At 36.7% G+C, this 11944-nt stretch overlaps 1 protein-coding gene across 1 annotated transcript in view; it reads right to left on the minus strand.

Annotated features, from left to right (window-relative positions):
• Positions 1-11688, minus strand: part of CERK (ceramide kinase) — a 42079-nt gene extending 30391 nt beyond the window's left edge. Inside the window, exons 1-6 of the mRNA XM_008642585.2 lie at positions 11670-11688; positions 10136-10215; positions 7422-7464; positions 3474-3587; positions 2173-2295; positions 351-476 (exon numbers count right to left, since the gene is read on the minus strand). Of these exons, the coding sequence (XP_008640807.1) occupies positions 351-476; positions 2173-2295; positions 3474-3587; positions 7422-7464; positions 10136-10215; positions 11670-11688 (505 nt within the window). The remainder of the gene's footprint in view (positions 1-350; positions 477-2172; positions 2296-3473; positions 3588-7421; positions 7465-10135; positions 10216-11669) is intronic.
• Between the last annotated feature and the right edge of the window lie 256 nt (positions 11689-11944).

Genomic DNA, 11944 nt, shown 5'->3' on the forward strand with positions numbered 1-11944 from the left:
AGAACTGAAGGAGACAGGCACAGTAAATAGGAAAAAAATATTTCACTAAAATTGTGCAAATGATCAATTAGTTTTAACAGTGAAACTAAAAATGAGAAGAAAAGCAGAGTTTAATAAATTAAGAACTCAAATAGCTCAGGAGCACCAGAAGTTTTAATCTAGTAAGCAGAAAACTGATAGAAGGTTGCAATTTGTCTGGCTACCTATGTTTTAATTAAAACACATTCTCTACGACTTTGTTTCATTTCCTTAGTAAGAAAAGTAACTAACAGAAAGAACTTTAGCTACTCAGGGATGTTTCAAAGAGTTCATACTGTGCTTATTAGGAAATTAAAATATTCATTACTCACTAACAACATCAGTGGATATAGAAGCCATACTGAAGAGTGGAGCAACTTTCTGTTCATAAATCCTCTTCCCTTGTCTTTTTCCTCCATAGGGATTAATATACACAAGCAAATGCTTTGGTCTAGACTCTGCAGTAAGGAAAATCATAGTAGGGCAGCAATAGCAAAGGCACTTGTAAGTATCATATTTACATACATTTTACATACATAAAAATACTTTTACATTCATTTATTTAAACTGTCTTCTTACTTTATTAACAGGGTTAAAATGCATTTCCTTTCTGTGATCAAGTTACAGCAAGAATGCCTCACAAAACTGCAGGCTGCACAGCAAGTGCTTGTCCTACAGTGTTAGTTGCCCTAACCCTGTTAGTTACCCCTCCCTCCCTCCAAAAACACCTTTGATATTACTATCTCAAATTTGTCCAAACAGTTATGGCTTTACACTAGTAGTGTCAATGAAAACAATTATTACACCTCTGTATTAACAGATATACAAAACAGTAATGCTTGCTGCACCTAGAAAACCTCCTTTTTTTATGGAACAGACAAAAAACTTAACATCTATACTTCCTCAGACACCATTCTACATTATTACTTTAAAAGGAAAAAATATCAGATTTATTACATAAGCACGCTATTACAGCAAATCCACCCAAGCTAGATAGACTGAGTGGTTTAAATCTGCCAGACACTTAAAGCACTATTGAACCTATCTGAGAACATATTCCCTTTCCTGAAATAGTTTGTTACCAATAAAATGAACAATTGCATACAAATGGAATTGACTGCTCAGGCCACAGTTCTCACAGGTGTATTGATTTGGTGCACAACCCCCATTTTTTGAAAAAGACAGATATCTTGTGTAATGTAAACAAAACAAAAACATTAAGAATGCTTCCACTGCTTGTTCAGAGCAGCTTTTCTTAAACTTACTAATTTTTAGTCTGTGAGCCTTAAGTACTTGCTTGAGTCACACTGTAGGTGTACTTGTATCCAATCCCTTCTCCAGCTCTGTATCTCAGAGGGGCCTCAGACCTACACTGTAGCGAACTCATCCCTAGTCCTGTCTCCAGCTCCAGCTGTTCTACTCCAGCCTCCCTGGATGGACCCAATTACTTTACCTCATCTGGGCTGTAAACTAGACCTGCTTCTATTCTCATCCCTGTTCTGCCCACCCTGCTCAGAGACAGTGGGATGCTGGTCAGCAAGGGCACTGCCTATGCTATGATCACCCTTGACATCCTTCTGTCATGGAGTTACTCTGCTCCTGCTGCTTCCTGACAGCTATCAAGGTATCTCTTTCAGGAATAACTCCTTCAAAACTACTTTTAACCCCCCATGAAGCAGATGTCCAAGAGTCTCAGAAATTATTAATGGGAACTCTTATTACATAAGACATTTTGTTGATGACAGTCTGGAAAGGTGAAACACACCTATAAATCTTTCAATTGCTACAGTCCTTACCCTCAAATCTCTACAGTACCTCAAATCCCTGAGCTTACATCTCCCCATTACTTTTTCTGAAGCTACAGTCATTTAAAGCCTCTGCTAAGCTTCCAGTGTGTCTCTATTTTGCGAAAATAGTTTGTATCTGGGCAGAATTATATGACATCTACAGTCCTGACTGATTAAAGCACTCAGTACAACTTAGTGAATATGCAAGATAAAGTAGTGATAAGGAGACACTTCAACTCCTGGCTCCCTCATTTTGAGCATAAGCTGCTCTTAAAAGTTCAAACAAGCAGATATATCAAAATAACATTGATTGATGTACAAGCCTACAAAATGATGGTGCAAATGTTCATAGTTTATTCAAACTTACTCTGCATTTCAAGTAATTCTTTCAGTGCCTGTATCCACTGATTACATATGGGCTCATCAACACACCAAAATGTCATATCACTGCACCGCCAGCGGTGATTTCGGGCTTTCTTCACATAATACACTATTTAAAAAAAAAAAAAAAAAGGCATAATGAGATGGTTCTGTGAAATAAAAAATGCATTTCAGAAAGATCTCCAAAATACTGACCTGTAATTAACCTCCACTACACATTTCCACAAATGACAGAAGCATTCCGATGAACAGCACATTTGTAGTCCAAAGGAAAACATAAATGAAAACACTTGCTCTAGGTGTCTGCTTATAGCAGACACCCAAACACAGGCTTCTTTTTAAAGAAGCCATTTCTCATCAACTTATTATAGACATACTTGTTCAGAAGTTCACTGAGCTTATGTATTGTCTGTATTAAAGTCTGCAATATCTACATAAAATGCCACAAGCTTAAGATGATAAGCCAGGCTGACACCAGTTCTGATGTAACCAAGGGTGAATTTCATTACGTAATGCTGAAATTTGAGAAAAAAGTTTTCTTGTGCATTAAGACCTTATACTTACTTCATCTACAGTATCTCAAATCACTCTCACTAGGGGACTAAATGTGAGGAAAGTACTGCACAACATATAATTTTGGCATGACATCTTTTTAGCACAGAAGTCACCACTCCTCTCCCAAAACAGACATTTATTTCTGGCACTTTGTTTTAAGAATGCAGTCAATAATACAAATAAACCTTCATGCATACATCCTGATGGCTAGGGGTAATTTAAAAAACCCCAAACATTTAGGGCTCTTTTTTTCAGCCTCTCTCAATTTTCTAGTCAAGCAGTAGAAAGCAGGTGTCCTACTGCAGAGTCATTCAGCAGCAAAAAGACATTAGAGTAAACACTCAGATTAGTTTGAACTTCATTAAAAGCAACCAAACAGAGCATGTGTTCTTAAAGGAAGAGTTTTATCTTCCAAGTAAGGTTCTTTAAATGTAAACCAACAGATGTTTGGGGGGGGTTCTTTTGCTTCAGTTTGCTTTTTTTTTTGGTTTTTTTTTGTTGTTTTGTTTTGTTTTTTTTTTTTTTTTTTGGGGGTTTTTGGTTGGTTGGTTTGGTTTTTTGTTTGTTGGGGTTTTTTTTGTTTTGGATGATTGGTGTTTTGCAGGGTGGGATTTTTTTAAACATATGATTTCTTTTAAAAAAACCCAAAACTCTAATGATTCCTTTTGAGTCTGCCTTAAACTGCCTTCAGAATAAGGAGGACAAGCACCCAGAGACTGTTATTTGCCTTACCCGTGAAAGCATGTAGCTTTGCCATTTTGTGCCATCTGCCAATGTTACGTTGTTTCTTGTTGAACTCAGTTTCTTCTACAGCAATGATCTCGGAGATTGGCACAAAACAGTTTTCTGTATGAACACAAGATCTTACGTATTAGAATCTTCAAACAGCACCTGAATGATTATTTCTATACCTAATATGATACAGACATGATTAGAGCAGCTGCTCGGTAAGCACAACCAAGAGCAAAACTAGCAATTTTCTGAATATTTTCGATTTTCTTTTGTCTTTAGTCAAAGCACATAATCCGTAACCACCTATGAAATACCCAAGACAGTATTTTAAATGTCTATGATTTCTCAGAAAATTAGGTATTTCATGTATAAAAATATTTTTGCATGAAGCCAAAATCCAGCAACATTGATTTTAGAGTAATTAAACTGCCCCTTCTATGAGGCCTAGTCCAGATACTTGACAGTGAATAGCACAAGCTATTTCAAAGAATGTGCAACTAAATCTAGTGCACAGACTACAGAGGCTATTTGTTATTCTCAAGTAAGTAGCTGGCTTATGAAAGAAAGGCATTCATATGAATTCTTTAGATTTTAAATCCCACTAAGCTTTTAAACTTTAGTATCTCTTAAGAAGAGAATTCCAGAAGTTATGTTCACATACTGTGAAATATTTTCCTGGTATCAACTTCAAAACGACTTTTTTTTCAGAATGAAAGACCTCTTGTAGACTATGAAATAATTTCCTCCAACCTTAATCTTTTTTCTCTTATTGTTCCTAAACATCATCTCAGACTTAACTCCTGTAAAATTTTGTCTCATTTTCATTACTGATTTCAACACTGCTCTGCTTTTACTTCATCTAAAAAAAGTGAAACTTAAAACACATGCTTTGTATTTATGTACAAGCAAGTGCTCTCTGTATACATACACATGTATAAAAGATTTATATTGTTACAATAGTATAGTCTCACATAAATAATCTCTTATATAATAAGAATTATAATATACTTGCTTCTCTCACATATACAGAGAGAGTGATACTAGGATATTAAGCCCATAAAATACAGACACTAATACCATTGCTCCTGGGGTTTATTCCACATTTCATTTTCCTCACTATTTTGCAGAGGTACAATGGTAGTGGTGAGGAATGTAAAATGAGCAAAAAGTTTTCCTGACCTCTTCACAGTGATGACTGCAATTCATTAGCCACTAATTCAATTTCATTTTTTTTTCCCCACCCTATTTAATTGGTTTAGTCAACAGAGTCTTTACAATCATCACAGATATCAACAATTTGTGGACTGCTCACTCAAGGGGTTTTGGTATTTGACATGATTAGTGTCATGGTGTCACTCATCTAGTGATCTTATCTTCCCTGAAGTTTTTTTGCATGATTCAAAAGAAATTTAGCCTTCAAACTTTACACTGAACTCCTTTAGGAATCTGGCTGTATTTGAATGTTTCAACTTAAAAACAAATTTTGGCTTATAATAATTGCACTTACTATATTTAAGGCATGATAGGGGAGTGCAGCAGTCACATAATGTTGGATTAATAATATTAATATCCAACAGCAGGCACGGACTCTGAGATACATGATATGTATAATGTACATATGCACCTGTAAGACCATATCTAGTATTGGACAGTAACAGCTATTTGGTCTTCCTAATAGATAGAAGATCTGCTAAGGGATCTCAATGTGATTATTAACCATTTATCCGAGGAAGAAGAAATACAGAACAGACATGGAACAATAAAGGAAAGGAAGCACATTCTTTAGTCTTTCTTCCCCAAAATTCAAATGACAGTGCTCTAAAGAACATTTTTGGAAATAGTCCTTCATAGTGCATACTTATTAGCACGTATACTGGGAGCAGCAACTGAAGTCATTGTCTTATGAGGCATTTTTTTAATATAATAAAGCTGTCCAACTGTACAGATGGCTAACAGATTTAAAAGTACTTCCAAATCTGTATCACTGAAAGCATTTCTTTGGAGTACATACTTCAGTACATATTACACAGCTTCTATTAACAACCTTGAAACCGCTTCTAAAGTCTCCTAATTCTGCGTTCTCCCTCTGACAGTTGCATGACTGTTTTGATTTTCAAGCAAATCTCTTCATAGATGTGGCAAAAAAAAGCAAAAAGTAAATATTTTTGTTATATATGTACATTTTTTTAATCTTATGGCACCAGAGCTACATATCTGAAAAAACAGATTCCTGAAAAATGGGGGGGTGGGGGGGAAGGAGGGAAACACCAGAGGAACAAATCCCACCTTCTATCTGTAAATCTTTGGATTTGGTGAAAGTCTGAGGAGTTTCTGTTCTATGAATATCAGCTCTGCCGATTATACCCCTCAGTACTACTTAGCACCATAAAAGCATCAAGCAACTCCACTGTCCTGACAGTGTACACCAATCTTAAGACAGTCAAAACCACGCACAACTGAACCCAGTAATTGCAGATGGCCAGAAAGATGCAAAACTGTCTCAAATAACATGTGTTATTCAGAACATTCCCTACCACTTAAACAACAAATTCTAATGTGCTTGAGTAGAACTCAAGAATTTCTATCAATCCAAATATCTCTATCACCATTTGACTTAGTGCTACGCACAACATTATTTAATCACAGTGCACATCAACTACATAGTCCCACCCTTCCCCCTTTTCCCCAGAAGGAAGAAGCTTTCAGTGTGAAGCAATCAGAGACCTTCAGTATGAGCCCCACAGTCCTGTTCCTATAAACACAAAGTCCTCATCTGCTGTTTAGTCACCAAAACCTGCCCCATGAAAACAAGTACCAACCCAGTCTCTCTTTAAGGTTCAACAACGTTCACATACGTACTAATTATAGTCCTTTTCCACACCTATTTTTGTAGCATTTACCCTATTATCAAGCAGCCTGAGATATTTATTTCACTGACAGCATAAAGGTGTTCACTCAGAGGCCTTCACCTTTATGTGTTTCTCCCAAAACATGGAAAACCTTATTGCCACATTAACAAAACAAATACACACAAAAAAGTTGTTTACAGAAAGTACTACAAGATCGACATTAATGAAAAAAGGTTGAACTATGCACTCAGACAATACCAAAGAACTTTACTTGGCTCAGTCCAATTTATTCAACCAAGTAGCACACAACAGCTTTTAGGCAAAATTTTCACCATGATCAATGTCTAGCATACTAGAGACAAAGAGCTGACCATACAGAGAAGGTGGATCAAGGAGCATGGGAAGAAAAAAAAAAAAGAGTAAAAAAAAGCCAAACAAAACACACAATAAACAGGTGTCAGTCTTCTCAGCACTCTGGCTGTGCCAGTCATTATTCATTCTGGGTCACAGTGCTCTTAATCTTAACATTCTTCCTAAATGCAAACTGATAAATCAGCAAAACACTGGATTAGATGCACACTATTTTTCCCACATTAAGCAAGTGGGAGGGGAGAAAAAACCCCACAGAAATAAAACCAAGGTAAGCACACTAACAGTGGGCTTTCTTTGTGAAAAATGCAACCAGCAGTTGGGAAGTGTGTTTTTCTGGGTTAAGAAAGGATTTTTGGTGCGTCATTCCTGTCTGCCACTCCCACAGAACACTTCCTGACTTTATAAGCAAACTCACTCAGAACACCTCAGTCAAGACTTGTTCATTCATCACTGCCAGCTACGTATCCTACACAGCCAAATTTCCCCCTCAGAAATGTGTTAGCTCAAAGTAACCTAGACACATGCACAAGCATAAAAACATTACTGATCACAGCATTTGGTTTACTCTTAAAATTCAGCTGAGGCCCACAGATGCAGTGGCATTTAGAATTAATTTAAACTATTAGTATATTCTCAGGACTTAAAAATATCAACAAGTAAAAATCTGGGATGTAGGTTTAAAGAAAAAGTGTATTTTCAGTCACTTTGAAAACTAATTTGCTGTTACCCACATGAAGGGTCACGCTTTCAGGTTTAAGACTTGCCTTCACCTAAAAGCAAGAGAACAGGAACACTTTCTATCAGAAGGTACATGGTACTATATCAATCATGCCCTATAGAAAGCTGTGTTTAATAAACACTAGAGTAAGAGAAGGTAGGATATAGAGCAGATTTACAGACAATTCACATCCTAAGTGAGGGGGAAGAAAAAAAGGTATCATGATTGATTTGATTCAAAATTGTGGAGGAGTCACAGAAATATCCAAAGACCACAATTGCACCATACACTGCCATATATAAGGAAATCTGCTTCTTTTATTTTAAAATAAATTTTCATGTATTTTGTAAACCAATAGACCAGTTTCTATTATGATTACACAGCTACCTCACATCACATGAATCTGAATCAAAACACAGCAATTTGAACTTGGGTCAATTTGAACATTTAAATCATACTATTGAATGTCTTCCCACTGTTTCTTTTTCATTTCCAAGTAAAACCTTTTCTACCCAACTATCATTATTTCAATGATAAAGCAGGGAGTAAGACGCACTTACTCACTTTAAGAGGGGGTAACAACCCAGCAAAAAGATGTATGCTAAAGAACATGTATTGTTTAATGTAGTGTCATCTCTATTTGAATAACGTATCTTCCAGAAGACAACACATTCCAAAGAAGCAATGCCTGCTGGAGCAATTATTTCCCACATCCCACCTGTGTGATGTAGTTGTGGCATTGCCTATAGAGAAACATGGTTCACATTTCAGCACACACCCACTGCCAGATGGAAATGACTGATGAAAAATGACCTTGACTAAGGATGTGCCAACACACCACAGGTACCAGGTGATGGACAGACCTGGTTCCCAAGCTGGCCCACCCTCTGCTGTCTCAGCACCCTGTTTATCAAACTGAGCTTTATTTAGAATCCACCAGAATAGCATCAGTCCTGTGAACACTAGTACTGAGGCTTCCTCAGGCAGTTGCTTTGGAAAGGACACATGGAAGAGAATTCTGAAATACAAAGGCTTAAAGAAAGCACACACCGTAAGTGAACACATAAAAGTTCAGGGTCTAGTTTGGTCATCCCCTTCATGTTTGTACTTTAGAAATTAAAAAAAAAAAAAAAAAAAAAAAAGAAAACCTAGAAAAATGACAGGAGAATCTCATTGGGCATTTGCAATGCCTTAGTACCAGGCACAATAAAATCTTAGCCAATGCTTCTAAAATACCTGTAAGTATATACATACAATATATACTCTGCTACGAATTTGGTACAAAAAGTTTTATCATGTGTTACTTGAGAAAAACCTGACTGTGCCATCAGCATGAGGGAAATAATAAAATAATTTAGCTGACCAGCTTTGCATACACTATTGATGATTAATGACTAAATCTCATGGAGAAATGTTACAAGGCTGAAAAATAACGTTCAAAGAAAATTTGAAGATGAAGGCATCCCTAGGAAAAAAAAGATGCGTAGCTGAAAGTAACAGAGAAACACATGAACATTTACAGGTAAAAATTTCCATCTAAAGTCAAACATGTCTAACCATCAAAGAACAGGAAACAGGAACCTGATTACACTGAAGACAGAACTCAAAACTATGATGCTGTTAAACAAAGTCTAACAGAAGGAAATAAATTGTATTTAGGAAGTTAAAAATACGCCATGACTTGAACAAACATTTGATGTTTTTGTTATTGTTGGTATCTTCCAAATGATAGCATTAAAAAGAATTCTCCTGAATTAATGCTTCTTCTGCATTTTGACAGAATAGGATTTAAATACATACATATATGTATGTAAATATCACTGTACAGTGATGAGAAAATGTAAGAATCTCCTCATACTCTGTAAAACTGTATTGTCCTGGACAACAGGACAAAGTCTGGATTGTTTCCTATCTGTTTCTGATTTTGGATACAACAGGGAAAGGTAAACATTTCAACACTTCTACAATACACCTAGCTACAGCTCTAGTTCTGTACATGTGAAAGTCTGAAAACCTTGAAAAAACTTACACCAAACAAATTTGATTTATATAGCTGAATTTAAGACAGTAATAAATGCTCAGAAAACAAGTAGCCCGGAGTTTTTACAGTTTAAAGACAACTGCTTCACTGTAATAACTACCTACTAAACAAGAAATATAGCACTTTTATACTGCATAATTTAGGCTGTATTTAGACACAATGTAGTCATGTAGTCAATGGCTACATGGTAGAAAGATACCAATCTTGGTCAAGCAACTCTTCTGAAATTATAGGCTTCTAACTAACTACCTTCCATATGATTAAGTTTATTTATATACTGTCACGTATGCTGCTCATATTTCTAAAATAATTGCAGAGAACACAATGAATCATCACAGGTCTTAAAAAGAGCTTAGAGTCAACAAGGGAGCAATAATAGAAAACTGTGATGATATTAAAGCACAAGGACAGGGAACACATGAATTAATCAGGGTGTTAAGAAGAAAAGGTACATTATCTATTGTATTGCTCCCCACATAAATTATACCTGTGCCTCCAGAACACTTAGGCATTTCTTTCTCTTCTCTTCTCTTTCCTCCTCCAATTCCACATCACATTTTCCAAAATCTTGTAAACAGCTGTCCTACAAGACAGCAGCTGCACTCAGTAACCACACTTGCCTCTTAAGGAATCTCCAGCTGGGTAGTACTTCAGAAACTGCCTCATAAAGAATTTAACTTACTGTATCCCACTCTTCTTCCACCACTCCCAAAATTCTGACAGTCAGAACATGCTTGAGGGCAGGTTCACACTCGGTTTGGTCTACCAGGAGCAAGTCAAGAAAACTTACAACTTAAAGAGTAGTAAAAATTCACAACTGTAAGCAGCTGTAAACTTTAGAGTGCTAATGAGAGAGCTAGTGTGACTGTGGCACTCGTGCTTGATCTACAGGAATTCATCAGCCAGGAGAATGGCACTCCCCTTGAATTTGCTCTGCCTACAGATCAGTCAGCTAGTGACTTTGCAAAGGCATTTTCAGAAGGATTTTACACAATTCAACCAAATTATCTCCAAAGTAGGAGCTACTTTACCTAGTGGGAGCAATTATCCCAGAAGGCCTTGAAACTTTCTATTTTAAATTTAAGATCCAGGTACCTTTATCTAGACTAATTTTGTTTCATTTTGAAAAGTATACAGCTTATTTTTTGCAACAATGTGTTAAGCTCGGCAGAATTAAAGAATCAATTTGTCCTCAAAATCTTAAGCTCTTTTAATTGAGAAAAGTTCAGGAATTTTTGACTACTTTTTCCATCAGTACTGCTGATAAACACTAGATTATGTCAAACTACTTGCGCAGTAGCATGGGAAGGATAACAAACTATTTTTATATTATGAATAAGAAGGGTTGTACTTAAAACATGACCAAATCTCAGTTATGTAAAGTATAACACCAAATTCTCACAATTCTTGAGCTCTCCTTTTTTCCTCACCTTCTTGAAAAAAGCCTCAGGCCAATAAGATATATGATAAAATCTGAAAAATATTTAACAAAGGTACATTGTAAGAATGGAAGAACTATTTAACTTTTTAAGTTTGAGGACTTGCCTGGGATTGGAAACATCTATATTCAAACCTTTCTCAGATAAAACTTCTAGTCAGCCTTTCTATTATTAGTTTCTCTCCGTCTCAGATCCTGCAACCTCTAAAATGAGGATGACAGCAGTTTGCAATTCTACAGTAGCTGCTGTGAAAAAAAGTCATTACACATTTTCAGACGTTCACAGTCTGTGTTAATATGGCTACATTAACAATGGGAATAACTACTATATAAAACCCCCAAAGTCAAGGACCCTGAAAAATACCACTTAAAAGTATAGTAGAAAGTTCGATATGCAGACATTTTCAGAAGTTGATCTGATTTTTTTCAGGTATTTTCATCAGTGACTTCTCACATTGGCAGTTTTGTACATCCACACTATGCTAACTGCACAAAAGGGGAACTACAGACATCTTTGTTACACTGCAAACTAGCAGCCTACATTAAATATTTCCAAACCAGTAAATCACAAAAGCTAAACTTTCTTTGTAAAATTTCCACTAAGCCCCTGAGTTTTTAAAATGCTCAAGAAAAAAAATAATAGAAAAAAAAAGTAATTGCCTGAGACACAGTCTCACTATGCAAGTGTTTTTAACCACAAGTCTTGTTGTAACTAAAAAACCAAAACTGCTTTTAGTAAGTCTCTTATGTACTGCTACGATTACTTTAAATACATTACAAACTAGACGCTTCTCCATACTCGCGGAGCCAAGAAACAATGGGGTTCAGCTGACCAAATCTGTGTTTTGCCCAGCCAGCTGCGGGGACAGGTGTCCCCCCGTGCCATCAGGGGCACGCTCGGAACAGATGCTCGCCCGGGCTGCTCCGCGACACGCGGGACGGACTGCACTCGCTCGCAGGGGCAGCGGCTCAGCCAGAGCAGGTCTGGGCTTTGTTTCGGAAGGCACAGCCCGACCAGCGTTCAGCACAGCCGGCTGTGGCCGGGGGCAGTCC

Source organism: Corvus brachyrhynchos, unplaced genomic scaffold (genome assembly GCF_000691975.1).
Source record: "Corvus brachyrhynchos isolate BGI_N302 unplaced genomic scaffold, ASM69197v1 scaffold239, whole genome shotgun sequence".
Lineage (NCBI taxonomy): Eukaryota > Metazoa > Chordata > Aves > Passeriformes > Corvidae > Corvus > Corvus brachyrhynchos.